Source organism: Parus major, chromosome 9 (assembly GCF_001522545.3).
Source record: "Parus major isolate Abel chromosome 9, Parus_major1.1, whole genome shotgun sequence".
NCBI lineage: Eukaryota > Metazoa > Chordata > Aves > Passeriformes > Paridae > Parus > Parus major.
In genome coordinates, this window is record NC_031778.1 from 10,312,852 (window position 1) to 10,338,859 (window position 26,008).

General features: G+C 38.0%; 1 protein-coding gene and 1 long non-coding RNA gene across 11 annotated transcripts in view; one reads left to right on the forward strand and one right to left on the reverse strand.

The window, feature by feature from the left end:
* Nucleotides 1-26,008, forward strand: part of ZBTB38 (zinc finger and BTB domain containing 38) — a 40,466-nt gene that overhangs the window by 8,300 nt on the left and 6,158 nt on the right. Inside the window, exons 1-4 of one of the 10 annotated variants that reach the window (XM_033516618.1) lie at nucleotides 5,664-5,739; nucleotides 6,576-6,641; nucleotides 7,310-7,537; nucleotides 11,682-11,791. The exons of 1 other annotated variant lie outside the window; for it this stretch is intronic. Coding sequence is in view for 2 of the 9 variants with exons in the window: in XM_033516617.1 (XP_033372508.1) it covers nucleotides 7,532-7,537 (6 nt within the window). In the remaining 7 variants the exon portion in view is untranslated. Of the gene's footprint in view, nucleotides 1-5,657; nucleotides 5,740-6,152; nucleotides 6,642-7,260; nucleotides 7,538-11,681; nucleotides 11,792-18,721; nucleotides 18,950-21,040; nucleotides 21,668-26,008 lie in introns of those variants that run through there. 8 more of the 10 variants (XM_033516617.1, XM_015637454.3, XM_015637456.3 and 5 more) reach the window with 8 other exon arrangements.
* On the reverse strand, nucleotides 6,075-11,047 carry LOC117244845. The gene is made up of 3 exons (XR_004498654.1): nucleotides 10,941-11,047; nucleotides 7,092-7,267; nucleotides 6,075-6,159 (listed from the first exon to the last, which is right to left on the reverse strand). It is a non-coding gene; the product is annotated as an uncharacterized LOC117244845 (long non-coding RNA).

The window sequence follows — 26,008 nt, forward strand, 5'->3', positions numbered from 1 at the left end:
TAGCTGAACTAGTTCAGACTGCAGAGAGCTGTAATTTGTAGAACAACTTTTTATAAAATGAGGTACCTGCCTGGTCAGTACAATAAATACTCACAGCTGTGGAAATGATGGCAGCAGAAGAGAGTGGGAGTAGACAAATCTCACTCTGTACTGTTGGAGGAAATGATCTGGGATTCATTGTTAATGCTCTTGGGTCTTGGTTACACATACCAGGTTAACAGTTGGAAGACTAAGGCTTAGAACTTCCCTCCCATTTGTCAGGAGCAGAGGAAGAAATGAAGGAACAAGCTTCACGACTGAACTAATTGGGAGAAATGGTTTGACATCTACTGGCCTCAAAGAGCAGCCCACATTTAGCAGCATATTGGACAGCTAAGCTGGAACATGTGAGCCTGAAATGAATTTGTTGGTTGCATTGGTTCTACATTTTAATAAGATTATTTGGAGCTATGAGGCAGTCATCTCTACACATGGGTTTTAAGCACTGGGATTACTCTGTCCTGTTATGTGACATTTATTTTATCAAATGCTAAACAGCTTTTGTGGGACTTCAAGTATGTTCTATTCTGCTGACACATGTCAGCTTCTTACCCCTGCTTGTATCCTGCTTGCATTATTAACAAGTGATTTCTTACTGGTTTTAATTATGAGAAATGTGTGTTTTTCTCATCTTGTTTGTTCTTCAAAATAGCTGGACAGTCCCTACTAAAGCTTTATGGAAAAAAAAACCAAAAACAATAACTGAGATCATATTCACAGACTGGTTCTTCTAAAAGTCTTATGTTCCAGAAGTATCTTTAATCAAATGTCTTTAAAAGAATTTTTTTTGATGATTTGAAAATGTAAAATGGCTGAAGAGATTTTATGTTGACTATTTGAGAAACTTCCTTTCTTTACAACCTATTTTTTCCAACCTAATTTTTATTGCCCTTCTTGTCTACTGTCTAGTATTATCAAGGATGATTCAGATAAAATGACTGTAATCTCTCTGCAGGATTTTATGTGACTCAGTGAAGCCTCTTTCCATATCAAATCTTTGAGTCTGTTACGCTCTAAAATAAAAGTTTGCCCCTTGAAACTGGAAGAAATAGGTGACGTGAACATGGATGAGCTGATCAACACAAGCAAGTTGTGTTGTTTTGTACAGAGAAAAATAAAATTGGTAAGGACATAATAATTTGATAAAAATACAATACTGACATTCACTAATCATGTGAATTAGCCAGGAGTTATAAGAGACAGAAATTTGAAACCTTTGTCACAGTGTCTGGCAGCAGTTTAGAAAGCAAGTAGGACCTGAGGAGGTAGAATTAGATGGAGGGACCATACTCATCAGTAATTAAAGCACTATTCAGAGAAAAAAAAAGACAAAGCCACTTGTTATTGCTAATTACTGTGTCATGTTATACAGAAACACAACCTGTAAAGGTGAGTGCAAATATCTGTAAATTCCTTTCTTAAGGTTCCATGGATGTTTCTACAGTTTTTTAAGACATTCTCTTTGCCAATTGTTTACAGTGAATCTCGGGTGTTCTATCCTTAAAGATGTTATCATTTATACAGTACTAGACTGTATAAGTGGCTGTTAGAAGCATTTCACAAAAAAACATCCAGCACCCGAATGTATGTCTTAATACATGACTTATCTGCAATCCTTCAGTGTAGGAAAGCCTATGCTTTTTCCTAATGCATATTCATAATACATTGATACAATGGATTATCTGAATACACTTCATAATATTCAGATACCTTCTATTTTTTCTTGATTCTCAGTTCTTGCCTTTTATATAAAGAATTGCCTTTAAATGCTGTTCTTTTAATTCTGCTGGAAAAATCACCATCTAACAGGTACAGCAGGAGTCTAAACTTGCATCTTAGATCACTTAGATATTTTTCATGGCCTGTTTATATGAGTGTGATAATTAAAAATGAAGGTGTGTAAATCATTCATAGGAATAACAAAGATCAACTGTTTTCTGTCCCAGCAAATAATGGAAGACTTTATAGTCATACAGAGACACAGAAGGAATTGTGGGAATGTCTGGGAAAACTATCAGCACTCAACTGAGTTATCTGTATCCTTGGGGCAATTTAAACTAGATGTGTACACAAAAGGAAGTCCAGGGCATGTTGGCTGGATCAGACATAAATGTGCTTTACTTTGGCTCTGGAAAGGCAAACTCTGGAGGTTCTAACATCAGTCTTTTTTTTTTTTTTCCTCTCCCCGTTTTGTTTTCTACATCCCAACAACATCTAGTGGAGATTTCAGTACTGAAGGAGGCAGCTTTTTCATGTAGGATGTAGCAGTCGGAGTTTGGATGGAAGATCAGCAGGTTAATTACTATGCCCAGTGTCTGGGTATATCAATGTTTTCCTGAGTTAAGTCAGAGAGTTTTAGTTCACGATAAAGGGTGAGGGTTTTGTGTTTTCCAGAATAACTCTTAATTTCAAACTGAGTGCTCATCAATAATGTGTTTTATGCAATGGCACTAGTGGAATGAAGAGACAAATGTAGCTAATACAGCTGAATTCAGAGGCTGAAGGAGTTGTTCCAAGAGCAGGTTTGCTGAAAGGCTGTAGCCAGTTCTGGAATGCCCTTTCAGAAACACCCACCCTGGATTCCCAGCTGTGCTTCGTGTCCTTTGTCATTGCTTTGCAGGAATGGTATCACCAAACAGTTGACTACAGTTTCTTGAGGGTTCGGACTGATTCTGTCCCTTGATTGCTGTATATTGTTTATTTGACAAACACTTTTGAAACCAAAAGAAACAAAACTCTGAGTACTAAGGTGAGAATGAACCCAAGTGTATGTATGTTTGTTCATTCATTCATTAAATATGTTTACTACTATTAAGCAGAAGTCTCACATGCAGCATGTCTTCTATATAGCTGGTGGTACAGTTTAGTCCCTTGGGTCTTTGTCAAACAAAGACTGAATTGAGCTGATCCATATCAAATTAAAAGTGTTTGTCACTTTTTTCTCAAAGTCTCCTAGTCTTCCTCCAGATATTTACTGGTACAAGGTTGGTGCTTGGCAGAGATCCCAGACTATCAGACTGCCCTTAGAATTTCCTTCTTAAGAAAACAAGGCATGGCAATATTTTGAGACAAAAATCAGTACAGTTTTAGGGACTCCAAGTAAGTCTTTCTTTCTACACTCTATCTCCTTTTGCCAAATGATTGATGTGGAGGACTAGGACACTTCCTCTAAAAAACCATATACCACGAGGAGGATGCTCAATATAAAGTAATGTTGGAACTCTTCATTCCTCACCAGTTTTGATAAGCTATAGTATGTGAGGAGAGATAAGATGTTGTTGCACTCAAGTGGTGATAAATAAAGGAAGAGGAAGTGTGCTTACAAGTAGGATGCTTGAAAGTGGGAAAGGCTGCAACACAAATAGCCTGTGAGATCCAATGTGGATACTTGAAATAGGCTCACTTTAAGTGGATTGAATACAGAACCAACACAAGCTTGTAGCATAGACAGAGATAGTCCTGACCCAGCAGAGGCAGGGTATTTTGAAGTAAGGAATCAAGTGCCTTGGGACTGTAACAGTTTTAGCACAAATAATACTAAATCCAAGTTGCTGACTGAGAAGTAACATACAGTATTAATATATGTCAACCTTGAAAAATTTGATTTACTTTTGCAACTTTTGCACTTACAAGCGCAATTTTAAAAATTTATTTATTTACTATGGCATATATTGTGCAACAGTAGAAGGACTTAGAAACTGATTTCTGAGCTGAAATTATGTTGAGTCTGAAGCAAAATCATTGCAAATCTAAGCCTGCAAAACTATTACTAAGCTGTGAAAATGGCCCATTAAAGCAGGAGGTACACATAAAGATTTGGAGACGTTCACTTCCATGTTCACTGTGACATGTTTATTCGTCTGCTGCATTCACTTCCAGCAGGTTTTTAATGTTTCCTAAATCACACAACCCAAATCACCTTGTTGTGTCTGTCCCAGAGCACTACTTCTCTGGGTGAATGAGAATGCTGACTTCAAGAATATTTATTGTGAGACTCTACTGAAATCAGTCTTTTGCTGGAAATCATTGTCTTTAAACAAAACTACCACTTGTTTCTGAAATAATAATACCATACTTTAAAAAACTGCTTCATATATCCCGTTCTTGAAATCTATAGGAACTTGGTCATGGTTTTAAACTAACATGACAATATACATTTGACAAAGAGATGAACGCAAAAAAACCCTCAAAATTAATCCATATTTAACATTATTAAATTTGATATATGCTGGCATCTATATAATCAGATAGCTCATACTTTAAAAAGCTCAAAACAAAAAAAAAAATTCTAAATAAAGGCTTGCTAAAATCCAAACTTATTTCGTAATCATGCATTGGAATAGCAGTTGTTTTTGCTGGTCTGATCTGTCGTTCTGTTGGCTGGATTCCCTTTCTGTGACAGATGTGCTATTTATGGAAGGGGATTCTGAATATTTTAAAGCACTGACTATTAGGAACATCTCATTCCCAGCCTTTAAAATGAAAGAGAACAAAATGCTAAGTTACTTCCCAAAGAAAAACCTCCAGATTAAACAGATACCTATTTAATCATTAAAAAAGAAGGAAGAAGGGAGGGAAAAAGCAAAATCAGATTGTCTATTTTTTGAAAATAAGTGAATACATATGTACAGCAGCCTAGTTTTTGCTATGCAACATTTTCTGATTTAAAACAATACTTGGTATTAGTCTTCACTTTTAAAAATAAGTGCTCTTCTGGAGAAAAAAAAATAAATCATCGTGTACACACGTTCCTTGGGAAAGAATACGTGTTTGAAAATTTGGCTGCTTTCTCCCTCAGCCATATTGGCAGGTCAAATGAAAGCTAGCGCTTCTCTGGACAAATCTGGCCTCACAAGGAGCTGTTTATTTCTGCAGTTGGTCAGAAGCCATCTAGATTTACTTATACATATGGTAAACAATGGTTACCTAAAGAAATCTTTCAGTGGAATATTTTTAGAGCTAACACATTAATCTTCAGAGTGCTCTTCTTGCGCTGGGTATCATCTTGCGGTATTTGCAGGTAGAGAGATAAAGAGCTGAGAGAAGTCACCGACATAGTGTGGGGGGGGATTCTGCTCTCTAAACACGTAGATCTTATGGTTTGTTTTACCTTACCTGATGGTTTGGCCTTCTAGGAAGGTAACTCAGGTTACAGTAAACTGCAACATGGTTCTCTCATTCTCCCCTTGGAGATAGAGTGACAATAAAAATAGCACCAGTTTTGCTTATTAGGCTTTTCTTTAAAAAAATCAGATTGGCAGTTTTTGATGCTTTTGTCTTTGCATATTTTTCATTATACATGCAAAATATTTTATTGTATTTTTAAGTTTTCTAGATGGTAACCCTTTTTTGACATTTACAAAAATCTAATTCCCACAAATGCTCTTGCAGTCTCTGCAGAGGGTGATACCAATTTAACGTATGCGGCTGAACAACGTGCATGCTATTAATCTCAGAGGGTAATAGAAAGACATTAAGTAGGTGATGAGAAATTTTTAATTATTATTATTATTTTATTTTTTTTTAGCTATGATTTTATATTTCAATTTATTTTTTCTTAAAGACGACAGCACTTTAGTATCTGCATTGACCTCCATGATGTCAGAATGTCATTGTGCAACCGTAGCTAAGAAAAGCCGCTGAGAAAAAAAAAAACAAAGGAGCTTTGCGTCTTCCAATAACATGAGATGTGCATATACAGTACGTAGCATTTTGGAATTTATACTGTGGTAGTGAGTTGTTGCTTTCAGTTTGATTAGACAAGCATTGTTTCATTTTCCTTGCTTTGACAGTGAGTATGCTTGCACGCTGCTTAAGTCTTCTTAGTGTTATCTAGGTCAGTGTACTTAGGATAGCTTTTATGTTCTGTAAGTCTGACAGATACCATGCTTGACAGAGAGCTGCAAATTTTGTTTTATTTTTTATATTTGAGGATTGAAATATATCTTAAAACTAATCAGAATTGTATACCACATAGCACCTACTGCTTCTGCATTGCAGATATATTTAGCTCTAACACTGCTTGTGGTTAACAGGGTGTAGCGTAGACACAGACAGCTGATCATGCAGTCAGACCCGGTGCTCGTGTGGTTTGTCAATACTGCTCAGGATTTTGATGGACTGTAAAAGAGAGAAAACAGAAAGCAGAGAAAAAGAAATGTTTTATTTGTCTGAACATCAGACCTTTAGCTATATTATTTTTGCTATCATTGGCTTTTAATTTTATTTTTTAATACTGAAACTTAAAAATTAAGGAAGCACAGGAAATGCATCCAGGATTTAATATGTGCGACGTGAAATCTTTCTGCATCGAGAGGATGTTGCTGTAGTGGATGCAGCGTTTCTCCAATAAGCAAGAAGACTGTTTTGTTTTCCTCGGCAGGCGACTCAGCCATTGCACAAGGAGATTTTGATAAGAGTTTGAAATGCCTACTACTGTATCGTTGTAGAATTTGGAGTTTGCTAACAGTGTTAGTGACTGGAGCTCATCTTGCATCACCAGTTGATGACAATTTTCTTTGTTCCCTCCCACCCAGTTGAACCAAGACTCTGTAGCTGATACGCAATGTCACTTACAACATTAATCAGATACCGCATTTAAGGTGAGCTGTCCCCTGCCTCCTCCCTTACCAGAGCTGTGCTGCAGTATGTATCTTACTCCTGCAAGCCTAAAATGGCAGGCAGGATTAACGTTGCTTGTGCTGTGTGCATGCTGTGTATTGAATTCATTATACTGTGCCTAGTATCTCAAATGTGAGTATGTAAATGGTCTGTGTGCCATGTCATGCAGTAGTGAAGACTGGTTTGTGCTTCATTACAGGCTTAGATATTTGAGCATCACCTTAAGAATTCTTTTTTTCATTTGCAATGTGGTGAGCTGTTAGCTTGTCATCACATTCAAACTACATTATTAGCCCTCGGAAAGGAAAAAAAAAGCAAACTGTGCTTCCAGATGGTGTCACCCTTTTTCTTCTTGCATTTACTGTAGTTTAAATAATGTATATTGTATTGTTAATTAATGTGAATATCGAATTAAAGCACTTGAAACTTACATATTTATTATGCAGGTAGGAGGCACGTCGAATCTATTTTTAACTCTTACGCAGTCCACGTTGTGCAATGGGCTTTGGTTGTCGAGTTTATATTTTCAGCTGTGATATCAATAGGTTGATTTTCAGTAAATGTGACAAGTGGCCTTTGCAGTGGTCAGCTTCAAGCTTTGAACCCTCTGAGGAGGAGGAAAAAAAAAAAAGTCAACCTTGTTTTGCAGTTTCGGAAAACCTTGGATGAGGACTTTTTTTTTCCCCACTCCTGCTTTCCCTGTTGATAAACTCAGTTCTCCTGCTCACGGTCTATTCAAGCTGCTTACCCTCTGAATTTTGACAACTGCTTCTAAAAAATTATTAAGAAGACCAAGAACAGAACTTATCTCCATCGCTTTACATAAAAATGGCTGGGTGCATTGCCATGTTAACACTGCTCTAAGTGGTACATGCAGGTAGGTTGAAATTTGCATGTTTTACTGTTTTCTTGGTCAGTGTTGCAAGAACATGAAATGGGCTTTGGAATGTAGCTTTCAGTTTTAAAATGTACTAAACTGTTAATGAAAACAACTTATATTAAATTGTTGGCTTCACATACTGGCATGACAATTACTCTTATCTGTTCTTTTAAATCTATTGTGAATGTGGAGCAATCATGTCTGTTAAAATAATCATATGTACTAAGGGCGTGGCAACGCTTATGCAACAAAAGAATTTTTGAAAACCCTATTGATTCAATTACATTTTAAAGCTGAATATAAGAATTACTAAACTTGCAGCTAAAAGGCAGAAATAAAAATTGAAGAAGATTAGAAAAAAGAAAAATATTTAAATTCTGTCGTAAGCGGTTTTATGTTTTGTGCGAAATATTAAATAAAGAATAATATGCTTTAATGCTTATAATTTCAATATTGGCTACAAACATAAAACTGCAGTATTTCTTGTTATTTACAGGTAGGAGAACTTTAAAGAGAGAGATTGATATAGATGGCCCTGTCAGCTTGAATTGAGTATCAGTTCACTGAAATGTGTTTTACTTCACACAAAAAATATTACGAAATAAAATCTTAACAGCCTTAAGTACAAAAACCTGAATTTGAGCATAAAGAATAACAATAATTATGAGTACTGTATTATTTACACCAACTTTTATAATATATTTCTTTCAGATTAATACTGGGCCAGAACCAGTTTCCTTGGCAACCAAATCCTTTTAAAAGGTTCAATGGTAGAGATGTAGAAAGATCTTTAACAGCAATATCACAATGCAAATGGAAATGTCGCAGTTGTTTCCTCTTAGTTCTAACTGAGAATGTGATCTCACTTTATGTTTCCATGTGGCTATCAGTTCTTAATGATGCCATGTTTATAAAGCTGTACACACAAAAACCTGGTTTATTTCTGGTTTGCATTGGTTGTTCCCAGAAACGTACTCTGGTTTCTTTTTTAATTTAGCCCAGTCTTGCATGTAGGTCAAGGTTTGTACTGTGTGTATATAAAGTAATAGTTTTATTATCACCACAAGTATAAAAATATCACTAAAACATTTGGCAGCTGACAAATGAAGAGAATCAGAAGGTTTAAACCTTCTTTCAACTTTGCTGAATTCAGCCACAGTAATGCTAATAAATCTTTCTCTAAATAGTGGACCCATTCTGAAGTTCAGGTAAAGAACTGTGTTTAGGCATACTGCAAAAGAACTCCTGTCAGACCTTAAACAAGCCTTTAGAGAATAAGCTCACTTGTGGACTGCGGTAATTTGCAGACCTTATAGATTTTGAAAAATTTAAGTATTAAAATTATTTATTTGTATTTTTAGCTAATATTTTTTACAGTGCCAGTAAAGTTAAATATTAAGTATACCACAGGTACAGATCAGATGTTACGGAATGTCTCCACTGAGCTTATAATGTAGTGTATCTCCTCGTTGATGCCCTTTGTACGTGACTTGAGAAATTCTCACTACTGCAATGAGACTTTTGCAGCAGGGAAGCCATTTTCCTTTCATGTCCTTGACTTTAAAATGACTGAGTATATTTTGTGTGGAAGGAGACTCAGCACTGAAAGTGAATGCAGAGGAGGTATTTAGAAGCACAGCCAATTATCAGTAATAGCCTTGACAGTATGAGTAATATTAAACTAATTCTCATTTACTTCTAAATATACCAGTTCAGTGCATTCCAAATGAGCAAAGTATAACTGTTCAGGAATATGACTTGTCATGTGTCATAATAGGCAAATCTTTAATGATGACAATAAAACCATTTGATTCATAATTATAAGAATAATTTAATGCACTCCAGTATTCCTCTGTTCCATCTAAAGAAGCAGAACTGAAAACGTAACAGACAGCATCTCTCAAGTGACGTATTAAAGCCTGCATTTTTTGTAATTTGATTTATCTCCAGTAGCTTGCTTCTGCTGATTATTTTCCTGTCTAAAATGTTAATACAGAGGGAACCATTAAATGTAGTAAGAAAGTACATTTCTTTGTTTATTTCTTGTGTGGTTATTTTTAAAGGAAATGCTGAGCAAATGCTGTGTCGAATCTATTTATTGCCTCTGATACTTATCTTTAGAAAATATAGGGCACTTAGCAATAAACTGTTTTTATTATATCTTTGTGTTTAAACATACCCACTCAAGGCATTTTTAAAAAGTAGCTCCATTACATGAGCACATTTCCCTATGGTAGTTTTAAATCCATTTGCAGATTTGCTCCTTGTTAAGGGGTGCAAGTCCTCTCGTGTAATGAATCTGACTGAACTCAAGTGCTTTCATGAGTCCGGAAAAACTCATTGGCAGCTTGCGAATGGTAATTTCTTCTAGCGAAAGAAACTGATTTCTTTATTTAGGAGGAGTCCAGTAATTAGCAAGCTGTTTCCAGTTTGACTGTTATATGTAGGTTGCTGCATGTCTTTCAGTGGCACTTACATCCAGCTAATGCAGTGTTAGACTGCTGTAGCCAGAGGTGCCATAAAAAATCTTCTGTAAACTTCATTTTATTTTATTCTTTGGCTTAGGGGGCTAACCAGGGCATGGAGGAGCAGATGCAGTTTTTCCCACCTCCAGCACAGCCTGCAAATGTTTTTGTCAGGGGGGACTGTTAGGGTTTTTGGATTTATTTTGTTGTGGATTGGTGGGGGGGGGAGGGCAGTCAGCTTTATCATAGAAGTCTAATTGTTGATACTGAGCCACCCTTTTTATAATTGGAATTTGTTCTTTTATCCATGCAAATTCCACTTCTGCCTAACAGAAAATCTAAACAAAGCATGAGTAAAAATAAAATCAAACCAAAATATTATTCACTTGGACACTTGTGGAGATGTTTTTCAATGGTCTTTCTAATTAAGGTAACTTATGCTTATAAACTTCATTTTGATTTGAAACTGCAGGTCTCTCGGTGGGAAACTAGCTGTATTCAGATAATATTTGTCAGATTATTAAACAGATTCTGATAGTAATGAATAGGTACCAATTAACCCTTTTAAGGTATCTAGTGTCTGTTGTGCTTCATCACATAAATTGCTTTACTAAATATTAAAAGGGCTTTATTATAGATAATACTGTATTTAAATTCCAGCATTACCAGATTTGGGAAATCCTTAGCTTTGGTAAGGTCTTTTACTGTTGCATTCCCCCAAACATGATGTTTAAGCTTCCCCTTTATCATATTTTGGTCATTTATGAATATGCCTTTATTGTAATTTGAGGTAATAATAATGACTTACTGCAATTTTCTTTCATTCTGGCCTTTGTTAAGGGCAGATGTAAGCTCCACATTTCTTATTCAGATTAACATATACAAAAAATATATGAGGCTAAACCAACAACAAAAAAATTAGCTCCCCTTCTTACCTTTTCAAGCCAAAGTAATGGATCCTGTATTTGCTGTACAATCTTATTGCTAAAAGCATATGGTCTATTTGCAAATGGAGGATGGAGCTATGTATTCTTAATTGCTGCTCCGTACTTGATGCTGTATGAATGCCTATCAGCTGAGTCATAAGGCCTTATCTGCATGATTTTGCAATTTCTCTATGGAACAATTTCATTTTTTTTCAGTATCTTTGAAACAAAACCCAGTTCTGCATAATCTTTATACTGTTACAGGAAAACCTTTTTAGGATGTTTGATACATAATAATAAAATCAGGATGTTTGACAGTAATGAATAATCATTTAAGCAGAGAAATACAGGAAGTGTATTCCAGAGAACAAGAGCTGCCTGGAAATGTCATTATCACAGATACTGTGGTGATATCTGTGACAAGAGAGATCAAAAGAAAAGTGGTGGAAGAGAAAAAGAAAGAAAATGTCTTTCAAAATAATTACTTTAAACTTGAAAACATCCTTACATTTCTGTCTAGAATATATCATTATGTCCAGTCTGCACTTCACAGGTTAAACCACAATAAAACAATGCAGCAGAAGTTTGGTTAATGCTATTGCTTTATTGCTGGTGTGTTCTAAAACTCCCAGATGTAAATTTGGAGCCCTACAGCACCCCAGGGAAAATTTTGATGAATTACACAATGTATGTGGAAATTAGTACTCATCTAATAATTAAGTCATTAAATTTGGATTTTTCCCTTTGCAGGCTGATACACTATAGCCACACAGTTCACAAAATTACTGAGATGGTTTTGCTGAAAATACCTGTCAATACCACTTTTAAAAGACTCTAACAGAAGAACAACCTGATTTTAGGTGGGTAAGTTTATGGGGTAATCTCACATAGAAATAGAGCTAAATTATTTAACACCATCACCACTGTATTACCTGGGTACATTTTCTGTTAATTTCTAATTTATTACAATAATTTAAGATATGTTCTCATTACGGTACCACATTGCTCTCTTCTCATGTCAAAATTATTGGATTTTTCCAGTTCCTACTGGATTTCTGTTGCCATAGAGCTTGGACAAACAAAATCAGACAGAAGAGTTTTTGAAAGAGGTTGTTACAGCCTCCAATGATCTGTACAAACCAAACATTGGTAGGCACACAAATGTCCTGAGCATGCTAGAATGTTAGCTCCGGATCCCAGTCATGAGTGTTCATTACAGACCTGTGCCACACAGGAAAGACAGAGGAACTCTCAGTGCCAGTGCCTGTTTCTGACACTGCTGTGTTGGTTAAGCTGGGTATAGTTCATAGAATCTCTACCTTCATACATGACTTTAATCGTGGACAGTAAAAAGAGTCTTGATTCATGAGCTGGAAAGAGCAGTTTGTAGATTCAGGTGTAGTGTTGTGATGAATAATCACAAAGGATATTTCAAAATAACAGTTCACATTTTGCATGGCTTTTTCAAATATTAGCAGTTTTCTTTTTTCTTATTGTGAATGTCCAATAATAATCTTGGGTAGTATAAGTATGCCTGGTATCTTGTGATTTAGATTTAAGATATTATAGTATAGTATAAGGTATTGAATGAAAGAATCAGTGAAATTCTGATTAATTCATTAATTTTTAATGTGGTCCTTGGTACCAAAGAGTGTAAGAAAGGGAGAAATCCCACTGTTTTCAGTGGCACTATTTGCACAGATTTTGTTAGGAAATTCTTTGTTGCATCAACGTCATTCTCGCTGTTGTATCTCTAAATTGAAATAAGTAATGAAGGTCACCAGGCAGAATGTAGGGCTAAGAATAAAATTTTTTAAAAATCAAAAAAACCACAACCTAACAAGCCAAAAATTCCTCTTCAATTCCTAGAATATCTCAAAATGTTTTCTGTAATTAAATTTACTTTTAACATACAATGCTGTGACATAGACAATGTATTGGATTTTCAGAGACAATAAAATGGCATTGGTGGTTTAAACTAATCAGTGAAACATTACAATTAGATAAATTCAGGTTACCTGCATTTACAGAATTAATGAGCTACGAAACCTAAGTTGTCCCTATTTTAAGAAAATTATCATAGAACACTTGCTCAGTACATTTTAGACAGAATACTGGGCCATAACCTGTTTCCTTGACAACCACATAGGAATAAAAGGTACATTAGCAAAGCTGCAGATGTGTGTCAGTGAATGCTTATTAAGCAGCCCAATGCATTTACATACCATGTGCTCACAATAATGCATTCATCTTGAAAATCACCATATAAAAAGATTTCCGGGCATGGCCCAATGTGGATTCCTAATACTCAGATTTTAACCAAAACTCCTCATGTTTTCAATGGAAATATCTCTTGTGACTTTTTATTATTGCACTTTGAATTGGGCTTGCAGTAGCTGGATAAAATTGGCATGGTAGGCCTGGTCTGCAAATGGAAACCTTCCTCTAGGGTTCTGAATACTTACAGCACTAATATAAGTATGGATGGAAATGATGGGTAATAGCATCTTTCAGAAATGCTCAGGCATTCTCAATTTGAATCTTGCACCAGCATTCTGAAGCAAGCATGATCATATTGCTTTAAAAAGTGACAAACTAAAGCCACTAAATAAGAATGACATGGGTGTTGCTTGTAGTGCTCTGGTTCTAGCTAATGTATCCAGGCAAAGAGATATGACCCAAGTGTTGTCTTCTGCCAGACAACAATGGGAGAAGGCAGGGGTCAAGAAACAGCTGTGAATGTCAAAAGGACAGTTGATCGTGGACTTTTGGAATAGTATCTGGATGTAGCATTTAGGCAGCATTCACCCTTTCTGTGCAAGTGTGCAGTCCCAGATTAAAAAGAAACTTAGACAAATATGATCGGTTCTGAAAAATTTGTGTACTGACTTCAGCAAGTTTATATACAGGTTATTTCTGGCCTTTCTTCCCAAAGCATTAATTTATATATAAAAAGAAAAGTGTATCCAACCCTTTGGGTTATCCCCAAAGTATGTATTTTTAAGAAACATGTCTAAAATCCTATTCATTAAAAAGTTGGGAAAAATGGGAATCTGCAAATCTTGGGTTTAAATTCAGTGAGTGTAATCTGATAAGTTACTTAGGTGACAAGTAGCCTAATTAAATTTGCCTTGAAATCAATGAAAATATTCCCAGTTACTTTTTTGGAGTGCTCAGTAAGAGAGCAGACTTCATACATAACAATCACATTTAGGAAATTAAGATTATCCTGACAATGTTTAATATTTCCAGCAGACTTCATACATAACAATCACATTTAGGAAATTAAGATTATCCTGACAATGTTTAATATTTCCATAACTCTCAACAGCCTAGCTGAGAATCAATACCAGAATCTAGTATTAATTTCAGATAGTTTAAACACTGCCACATTAATCTTTTCATGATCCTGAACCATAAACAATGTGGTTATGCAACGTCACATGCTATTATAAAGGCTTTTGAGTGAATAAGAGTTTGGGAAATTATTAAGGAGAGGCAAGCCAACTGTTGGGGTTTTAGTAGTAGTAGTAGTAGTAGTAGTAGTAGAAGAAGAAGAAGTACAAGTAGTAGTAGTAGTAGTAGTAGTTGTTGTTGTTGTTGTTGTTGTTATTCTTGTTGTTGTTGTTGTAGTTATTCTTGACCCCCACCTGAGCTGAGCTCAGGTCTGAGCAGTTCACATTGATGGCAGAGCAAGCATCACAAACCAGAGCTGGAGCCATCATGGTTTTCTTTGTGCTGCCAGTGCTATCTGCTTTTGCTACAATCCTCCACTGCATGAGCAGAGGCCCTGCTTCAGCCTTTAATTTGGAAATATGGAGTACGATGGAAAAGGATGAGTCAGGCTTGGGCTGGGCCCCTTTGGTCAGCACAAAACAGAGCATAAGAATATTTAAGAGCATATTAAATTCCTATGTGTCCGCTAAGTTGTCACAATATTGGCCACACTGAAGTGATGACTCAGAGAAATAGCTATCACTTGTATGCTGGTTTTGTTTTACCAAAACAACAGCAAAACCAAAAATATTCTGCAAAATTTTAAGAAATACTGGAGGCCAGTGGTGGCCAATTAACAGTTTGAAGACCACTTCTGGTTTCCAAAATGGGTGTGCCCAGCCATCTGGCAGACCAACTGAATGAGGTGTTTGCAGGGGTAGGGATTGAACTCTGTTTCATCCAGACCATCGTGATTTGCTACATCAGCTGTAGTAAAGGGCAAGAACAGCTTCATTGGCCTGGGCCCCACATACCTCACCCAGAAGAACAGCAGCACTGAGCCTGCATTGTGGATGCTGGCTCCCATATTCAAAAGATGCTTCCTCTGACAATTGGAAAATGGAAGCTGAATTCAACTACTTATATTTTACCTTTCTGATTACGGACAGGCAAAAGGATACCACACAGTAATTGTTCTGAATGAACAAAACCTAAATTTTAATTTGCTTCTTTTGTTTAAAGTTATTCAAATGTATTAATCACTACATTTGTCAACAGTCATCAACAGAAGAATTTCTGTTGTTGTCACTGTCTGTAAACATAGCTTCATGTTTGCAACTGATCTCTGTTAGCTACGGACTGATATGTCCTACAAGTGTAGGCAGCCAGAAAATGGCTTGTCAGCAGCACATTAAAAAAAAAGACTTAAGTGGAAAATAATACTAAGATTGTTCAGAGATAGCAAGATGTAAAGTCAGCTGATTCTTAGTACCAGTTCAACATAAGCTTTCGTATTTTGTGCAAGAGAAGAATTTGGATTTATATTATTGTTTCATTTTCTTTTATAGAGTAGTGAAAGAGAAAAAATGTAGTTATACCTTTAAAAATTGCTTGTATGTGTTCTGTTTAGTGTTAATGGGACTCTGATTAGGCCATGCCTAAATTTTAACAAGGCAGCATTTCTTGGAGAAAGACTTGGTTTCGGTACATGTGCACAGCTTACACAGTTTGAGAGCCAAGTGAGTTCTCCCAGGTTTCTCTCCTCTCCAGCAGACTTGGAAGGGCAGGGGGCTGCTGCAGGTGTTCTAACTGGGCTCCTTCTCCCTCTACTTGATGCTGAATAAGATGAAAAGGGTTTCACACCACAGCAGGGAGAGCAATGAAGATGATAGTCTATCCAAGCGTTTTTCTCATGGATAGGCTTGTCTAGGCACTGAGAAAAGCCAGTCAAATCCTTGCCAAACTCCTGTTGCTCATGAGGAATTTGCAAGACTGAGTAATGCTCTATATGCTTTTTCTGCTGTTGCTTAAGAACTGAAAGTATTTGACTAGAGAGGAATATTGGCATATTTTTTCTTGAAATACTCTTACTGAAGGAATACCACATGCCATGAGTTGCAGAAGTAAGATTATCAGACTTCAGAAAAGCACCCCAACACCACCATTTCAGTAACCTTGGAACTGTTTATAGAGATTTGCTAAAAATTTTCTCTAGATCTTGCAGTTTTACCATATGAGAAATAATCCACTGCTAAACTACTTGGACTTCCTTCTAAAAGGAACACAGTATTTGTGTGGTGTGATGTGCAATCATTTATACATTTAATAGGAATTGGTACATATACTCTAGCAAGCTCAGTATTTCTAAAGTACATCATTAGTGTTGTACTGGAATCAGGGCTGCAGAGCAAATGGATCTTGTCTGACTTCTCCCAGGTATCACCGTAGTGCATTCACAGGTCTCACTGCAGCACCAGGGCCTCCATTTTCTTTGCATGCAGTTGGTTTTACATGAAACATTAGAATGATTATGTAAAGTCTTGGATGAGGCCTAGCCTTAGAAAGAATTTCTTTTTCTGAAGAATATTTTTAACACACAAGGAGCTAATGGGACTGTGAATTCCCAATAGCTCAAATGATATATAAATATATAACTATATATATAAGGAAATTAGCACCTTCAATTACACTACTAGTCATAGAAAAGGTGATTCTTTTTTTAGTGGATGAGCTAAAGGTTCCTTAAGAAAACACCCTATTAAAACAAAACAAAACAAAACAAAACAAAACAAAACCAAAAAAAAGAGAGAGAAACTTTGACTCCTTTTTGCATTCTACATATATGTTATATTGTCTATAGACATTAAAACTGCCAAAACATGCAATGTTAAAGTACAAATAAATTATTGTCTCTAAATTGGACAGATCAGCTATACAAATTATGGTTATGCATCTGATTTTCAAAACAATTTAAAGTAATCAATTTTAATTAAGATTAAGAAGGAATTAATAACCTAATCTTCCTTAAATTTGTTTCAAGATGCTTGTTCAGTATGGCATTTATTTCCTTTAAGGGATTACAACAGGTTTAATTTAATCCATTTTATTGTATTGTTACTGATAACACATTTGTCACAAATACTTCTTATAGCACTTGTGTCAAAAGTACTCATTAATAATATATACATATCTGAAACAGTAATAAAGTAAAAACAACAAATAAGCAACAGGCAAAGTCCAAGATTAAAAGTAACCTACATGTGAGTATGAAACTTTGCTTATCCATTATGTAGGTTGGAATAAAAATGAATGTTGGGAAAATATTGGGACACACTCTGCCTTTGCAATCAAAACCACCACATTCAATTATTTGTTCCCCTCCCACAGCTGTTGGTGAACAGCTACTGGTCATCTTGTGACTCTATTTGCCATGAGATTAAAGAAATAGTTTTTTGGTGGCAGAGAGTCCTAAACCAAAAACATATTCATTGTTTCAGTAGGTGAACTTATAGGTTAGAATTCCAAGGATCCAGAATTACAAAAGGAATTAAACTTGTCACAAAAATGCTCAGTTTTCCAAGCTCATCATTTCCAAGATGAATTTTTAATGTGGACTGTATAAATTAGTGAAAGATGTGTGTATAGATAAGTCACTGAAATTGTTACAATTCCCTGACAGGAAAAAAAAAAAAATTTCATAGTTTTTAACCAACCAAGAAAGCAATGATAGTTCCAAGACAGAATCTGGGTGGAAAAAAAGACTTCCCCTCTTTATAATAGATTCTGTACATTATGTTGCTATAAAGCAGTTTCCTGTGATGATAAACAGTGTTTAGTGTTTTGTACCAAAATTCCAACTTCCAGACTCATCAAGTGTGACAATGATGGAATAGTTCATACTTCTGGATTTTTCTTTTTTTTGGTCTAAAATTATTCAGTCACGGTTATTCCGTGCTTTTAATGCATAGGTTTAGGATGTGAAAATAAAGTTTCTGTCCCATGAAGCTTTATACACAATACCTTGTAAAAATAAACATAGGTTTATTGCCTTGGGACAACAGCAAGCTTTAAGACAAAAAACAAACTCTTCATTTATATAACAGTGTTTGCCACCTGTCTTAAAGCCCAGTTTCTCTCTTCTGAGAAAACAGACTTTGCTGACTGTTTGCAGTGAGACACTATCTGGGAAGGACTGTACCACACGTGTTGGAGCCTCTGGACAGATGAAATCAAATTCTGACCTTCTTTATTTTAGTGAACGTTTGTTACTAGTTAGGAAGTACTCATGGTAGTGTTGTGCTTGTTTCCTGAGGCAGTAAAAAATACCAAGAAACCTAAATTATGAGTAAGAATACTGCTTATAACAAATTTCCTCATATGATTCGAGTTTCTATATATGCTTTTAAAAATAATCAAATAAGTGTTGATTTTACTATAATTCAGTAAATAAATGTAACTTATTTCAGATATTTATTTTTTTTAAGGATGTTTCATCTCTGTCTTCTAGAGGAAAGTGGCAGAAGGTAGCGCAGAGCTATCTATGCTCAGAAACACTTTCTCTTTCTCCCTGGCAGAAAGGCCTGGAAGGACGGTCAGGCATTGAAGTCCTGTGTTAGGTCCAAGAGGAATTCTCAGGGACGAGCACAGCACTGCATTTGATGGCCGGGGAGCAGGCGCCGCGTGCTGGGAGCGCCGCGTTTCCTCGTCGTTCAGAGCGTACAGCGGTTGCCTATGAGCAGCTTGGCGGAGAGGCCCAGGCTCCCGCTGGCCGCGGGAGCTGAGCACGGGGCGCTCGCTGCGGAGTAAGGACAGGGAACACGCGGGGCGGCGGAGGGCGCGGGCCCGGCCCTGCCCGGCAGACCTCGGGCAATCCCATTGCCGGGATCGGCACAGCAAAATGGCGGCCGCGCCGTCCGGCNGGGCTCTCCATCCCCAAACACACATCATGGGCTCTCCATCCCCTAACACACATCATGGGCTCTCCATCCCCAAACACACATCATGGGCTCTCCATGTCCCACCTATATTCTTCACCTGCCAGTGATCAGCCAGATCTAAACTTTCCTTCAGCTATTGCATTCATGCTCTTACTTTTAAATGCTCCTCAACTTAAAAAACCGCAACAAAACAACAAAAAACCCCAACAAAAACCCCTAAATGAGCCAGCTCTGCTGTTTATTTCCCCATTTCCACCTGTAGCAACCTGAAACAAAGCAACAATCACAGTTTTGCTATATCACATTATTCCCTGCTAACAATACTTCCCAGTGATGCTTGATAAGTCCTGTTTACTCAAACTAGCACAAGTGGAATAACACATGTCAACCAACTGCTTTTTCATTTAGGACCCTTAGCCCAGAGAAGGGGAAGCAAAACTCCTTCCCCATTCAAATAGCACCTACTCATGCCAGGAACGCCTCAAGTTAAGAAAACTTGGGTAAATAAAAGTTTGAAAGTTCTGACTCCCAGGAGCTGTTTTACTAGGAATTCGACTTTTTGCTTAAATAAGTGAGGTAAGTCCAGCTAGTTATGTTTCTACTTATATTAGTTTCATATACTGGATATCAAGTATTTTTATTTTTTCCAGATCTGAGAAGATGAAGCTTTCTGCACTGGCCCCTGTTCTTGTGGGAATATAAAGAGAAAACCATGCCTCTCCTCCTAATGTTATTAGTGCCCCCTAATATACACCAGATGATCAATAAACTGCATAAAAATTAAATCAAACTGACAGTCTTTAAAAAATGGGCTCTAAGCAGAAACAATTGTTTTAAAGACTGTGGTGTCTGGAGTATTAAACTCACGTGCTGTTGTGTTATTAATCTCTTTGTTGGAAGCCAGTTGATTTCCCCTGCCTGTGTCTGTCAATTAAATATTCAGCATCGCAGCCACAATGGAAGGGTTGATGTTTTGGAATGCAAAAAGTTTTTTTTGAGACGCGCTGTTGACAGTTCCCTTCCATGCCACAGCATCTCCAAAAGCCATCGCATCTCCGAAAGCCGAGCAGGGCAGGCAAACCCAAACCTCTGCCAGGGGCCGCGAGAGCGCTCCGGGCTTTGAAAGGAATGAGTTTAGCGAGATGCGAGAGAGAGCAAAGCCGGCAGCAGAGCGACACAGTAACCGGAGCGGCAAGAGTTGCTATTTTCCGTGAAAACCAAAACACGAGCCGGGCTGACCGTAGAGCGCTGCCTCCACCTGGAGCTGGCGCCGGCGCCGCCGAGCCAGCCCCGGGTGCGGGGCCCGGGCCGGGGGCACCCCCGGGGCGCATCCCCGAGCCCACAGTGCCCCCTGCTCCCCGCCGAGCCGCTCCCCCGGCCCCGGCAGAAATGAGAGCAAATCGCCCGCAATGAGCGGATCGGGGCTCGGGGCTCTCCCCCCGGGGACCCCCGCGCTCCGCAGCCCGGCCCGGCCGCTCCCCGGCTCCCCCCGCTCGCTGCCCGGCCCGGCTCTCCCGGCGGCCCCGCTGCGCTTTTGTTCGGGAAGCGGCGCGGCCGGGGCACGGCCGAGCTCTGCCCGCCCGAGCTCTGCCCGCCCGCCGCACAACTTTCCCAAAAGTTTTTCCCGGGGAGCGGCGGGGGTGCGGGAGCGGGGAGAAGGGGACGCGGAGCCCGCGGTGCTCACCCATGACGAGGCAGAGGCAGTCGAGGCAGATGAGCAGGGCTTTCTTGCTGCTGCTCTTGGCCGGGTTGTTGTTGAGCGCCGGGCTGCCCCCATTCTTGCTCTCCGGCGGGATCGCCTTGTCGTACTTGTAGCTCTGCATTATCGGGGGCGAGCGCCCGGGACGAGCCGTGCCGAGCCGACCGCGGGCGGTGGCGGCCGGGCCGAGCCGGGCCGGGCCGGGGGGAAGCCCCGGGGCTGGGGAAGCCCATCCGAGGCGGGAAGGGCCGTGGTGGTGGGAACGGAGCAGCCGCGGAGTGCCCAGGCACGGGCTCGTCCTACGTTTCCGAGCGAGGCGCTCCCGAGGCCGCACGGGCTGTTCCGTGCGGTGGGAGAGGTCAGGAGAGGCGTAAAGTGGGGAGCGAGGGAGCTGAGGTCGGGATGCTAATAGTGGGAAAGAGTCCCAGCTCCGAAAGAATGGTTCGTCGCGGGCCATCAGAGGTCTGTTAACACCGACACTCTGAGGCTAAATTCCATCACCGCACCCCAGCCCCCCAGCTGTGTGAATTAAAAGAGGAAAATGCGGGGCTGAAAAACATTTAAAGTAATGCTGTTCTTTAGCAACAGCGGAGGAAGGATAGGAGTAGCGAGGGTCCAAAGAGAGTTTCTTAATGCGGCTGAAGAAGTAACGTGTAGCTCTATAGAGTGAGCGCTAAGCTACACGCTCCTGCGAGCTATTGAAAGTCATTAGACATCATTAACATCATTAGACACCGTGAACACAGCCCTGCATGCCCGAGGTTGCAGGGAGGCTTCAGCACCCTGATCCAGGCAGCTCTGCTGCTGACATGGAACTGGTGAAATGATTCCATAAAACACTGGGCAGTCACCGTAGCAGTGATGGTTGGACAGTAGGTTTCCAGGTAAGCAAGGATCAGAGATGGGGGGGTGGGGGGCGCACTTGTTCGGGGGTTTGTTGGTGATGCCTGACTCCATTTCGGCTCTAGAACAAAAACAGCGTCCTTTTAGAGACTTAGATACAGGTGAATGTTCCTCCTCAACTGGAGAAGCCTGCTGGAAATAAAACAGACTTCAGAGTACCTTTATGGAATGGGGTGAAACTGAACATAAGGAAGATATGGAATGAACATATTTCCATAGTATCCTGTTGATTAATAGCAGAATATATTAGCACTTTAAAATCCCAGTAAGAAAACAGTTTTCTCTGGAGTTTATGAAGTAAGAAAAGGGAGAATTCTTACTATGGTTCGTCATTTATCTAGCTGGTTTTGATCTTACCTGGGTAATAACAACTGCCCCTAATGCTTTGGAGTTTTTTTGTTATGCCAAGCTTGTCTTTCAAATTTAGCTGACTGAAGTGGAATAGAATAATCTCATGTGTAATGGGGTACACTTGCCTGGCAGTGCATTCAGAAGATCAGCAGAAGTTAAAAGAATATTCCTAGATTGTAATAGTTCGTTTTGGTAGTAAAAAATTCGTATTTTGTATTCACGGGCCAGTAAAACTTCTTGTGAGCTCTCTGTTGATTTCAGAGTAATGTTAATATAAAAATTAACAGTAGATTCTATGCTCAGCTGTGTCCACGTAGAGCTGGCTTCTCTGTTTATAATTAGCAGCGTCATCTGTGAGGCATAAGTAGTTAAATTTGTGTTTGGATGCATCAATCTCTGATTTTGACATTAACTTTTAATATTACTTATTTTCATTTGTGACTGTTGTCCTGGAGTGGTGTTCTGTTGATGTCAGAAAAAGGTACTGTTATAATTTAATAAATGTACTCACCATAAAACTTAAGTTTCACATGGATGTTTAAATCTTATTTTTCCAAGTGATTCAACAACTTGTAAGGACAGGTTAAGTCTGCTACTATTTTTGCAGAAAAATTGCAAATAGTACTGTAACTCCAAACTAAAAATTCTGCTGTTCTGAACCTGAAGTTATTTATAGGTGTACCAAAGACCATTAGGTAATGATAAATGATACAAAAGTACTGTTCAGATTCCTAAGAAATTATTTATGTCTGGATTGAGACTAAAACTATGAAATTAACAGACAGATTTGTGTAAAAGAAAAGAGATTAGTTGGCTGACGAGTTTTGCTGCCCTTTAATAGGTCAAATGGCATTTACATATGTTTTGGGAAAAATTGACAAATAAAACTAAAAGTTCTTCCGTAACTCAATAATAAAAGACATACAGAAGAATAATTAAATTCTGGATGGACTTGCCGGTGTTTTAATGAAAAATATTTAATACTAGCACATCTGAAAAGCGCGATCTCTGTGTACCTTGCTTCTTGGTAGTGCTCCCTTAGAAAGTGAAGAGCGGGTTTTCATTTTACAATATGAACTGCAAATGGAATGCGAAATATTCCTAAAATACTCCATTTATATGTATGTGCTAGGTAAGGCATTTGGATTTTATAGCATTTCAGACATGTTTTTAAAATGCAGGAAGCAAGACAGATGAAATAGAAGGCAGTAGAGAATCATTACAGGCGTGAATAAATGGACTATTTAAGGTATGTGTAATTGAGATGAAGAAGGAAAAAGCGTTGCCTCTGGAAACTGATTTGCTCTGGAATTTTTCTGTATAACTTTCTAATGAGGTATCTAGCTTGTGGTTTAGTACACAGAAAAAAAATAAAATTAAATGACCAAATAGCAAATGATCATTTCTACAGTGTTGACACAAGGAATCTAGTTTAGTATTTTATTGAGCATACCAAATTATCTGGGACTGCAAAAGCTGTCAATCTATGTACGTGACAATAGAAATTTAAAATACTCACTTTTGTCCTTAGGAAGATAAATTTTGAAATAATTAGTTGAATAGTAAGACTTGTACCAAACCCACTTGGGTTTGTATGTCTCTCTGCATGGCAGTAGCAGTCTGATGCACTTAGCAAACACTCTGTCAGATGATGTGTCTTTGAACTAAAACCAGCTGTCTCCAATAAAGAAACAGAAAAAACACAGGCAAGTTCCTGTGGGGCAGTTCACTGGGAGGTAGAGTTGACATCATTTATTTCCTATACTCAGGAAATAACCCTATCAATAGCTCCTGTTGTGAAATGTTTTTGATGTCTGACAGTTGGTTTCTAATTCCACATCACATGAGAAAGTCAGATGTAATCTCAGACATTGTCAATGAGAAAAAGGAATCAATTATGGAATAGAGGCTCCTTGCTGGAAGAAAAGAATTGTCAGTATGTTTTCTGTAGACTGGGTATGCCAAAAACTGTCTACAGTTACATCTGGGTTTTCAGGTACAGATACAGATTTCAGATATAGTTATGTGCTTTGGCTGGGTATCAAACCACTGAATTTCAGGTTGCCATTCCAAGTGAGTAAATATCCCTTATTTTAAGCCAAATTAGTGTAATAAACAAACCCACCATAAACTATGATTTTAAGATTTCAAGGCACAAAACATTGTATCTATATTTACAGCTGCTGAGAGTGATCAAATAATCAAAATAATATTCATGTATGTTTTTATCATTATGGTACTGATTAATTAATTTCTTGACATCCATGGCATATCATGAGAAACATCAGAGGTATTTTTTGTGAATCACAGTTTCGTTTTGAATTCTGTGCATTAAAATTTCTCAGCCATCAAAGTCTATTAGAAATTTTGACTATTTGAATAAGACAACACCTTTCCTCTTATAATCAGTGGCCATGCTGCAAGGTAAAAAATTCACTTCCAAGTTTCACCTGTAATGTATCAAATTACAGTCTTGTTCACAGTGTGTTGGGTTTGTCTTCACAGTAAGGTTATTGCTGCTTTTTGTGTAATTTGATTTGCAGGGAAGTAGTTTACGGATTTGTGATAAAAGTGTTCTAAGTGTAATTAGATGAGTTAGAGCAAGGGTGTATGGCTTGTATTACTTAACTTTGTGATAAAGACCCTATTTTCCAGAACAGATTACTTCCCAGTATTTTGGGTGAATGAGCCAATGTGTTCTAAATGGCCATTTCTGTTTGCCTAGAGAATATGGGTCAAACCTTTATTTTGCCATTTGGATCAAACCCATCTTATATATTGGCATTCCTAACATAATGTATTTGAGGGTAAAGGTCATCATAAATTTTTTAAAGGTGCAAATTAAAGTTTGGAGCAGCAGATGGAGTGTTTAGAAGGTTAATCCTAACTTAGAGTATTGTAATATTTTAGCCTGCTTTACAAAATTTCTGTCAGTAATATTCTTTAAGGTGCATTTTGCGTCTACAAGTTTAAAGAAAAGGGGAAGAAGTGATTTTTTTACTGTAGTGATTGGTAAATACCACTAGCACAACTATTTCATCATGACTTGAAGTCAGAAATGGACTAGTAGTAGTAGTTCAAAACACTACTCCAGATGTGGAGGAAAAAAGGAACAAACCTCATTATGTGGTACAGATCTGAATTTGAGAAAAACCATCTGGTGAAGACAGAGGTTTTCACCAGATACAAAATCCAGTTGCCAAAAATTTTCAAAATTGGAATTCAACTGGCAAATTAATCCATTTGTTTCAGAATACTTTTCATTCATATTTAGCATATTTTTTCTTAATGGAATGAACCAGTATATTCATGTAGTAACAGCCTGGCTAATCTAAATAGTTATTGTCAGTATAAAACTTCATTATTATTTATTAGCAGTTATTTAATGGTGTTTTTTATTGCAATTGAATCATACTGTTTGAAAGAAATTAAGAACACACTAATTATAAATTGGTGTTCACTAATTAAAAGTGAACACCAAATCTAAACTAGAAATCAAGGAAAAAAGCCTCTTATTTTCTACTTGTTATTCCATTATTTTCCACTTGTTTTGCTTAGAACTTTTCAGTAATTTTAAGGTAGTGTAAATTACTGCGTGAATTTAATCACTATTCAAAAAATATTCTGTTCACATATAAGTGTTACAGATATTTCACTGTTGTCTACCAAATTGTGTTCCTAGTGCAATCATTTGCTTATAAAGCCTTATCCTGAAACTGAGACTCTCTTGCTGTGATTTAAATATGAGCCTAGTAAGGAGATCAGATGCAGCTGTGTTGTGAAGTCGGTGTCTGACAAAGAATCCAGAAAGCAAAGTCCTCGCTCTGCACAGAACCTCAGCAACACGGCCTTCCCCTTCTGGTGTGCCAGGTCCCTCCGTGGTGTGCTGGTGAATTCCATCCAGGCTTCAGGGAGTCCTTCAGGGTGACCCTGAGCAGCTGCACCCACTCGCATAGCAAAAGCCATCGGCT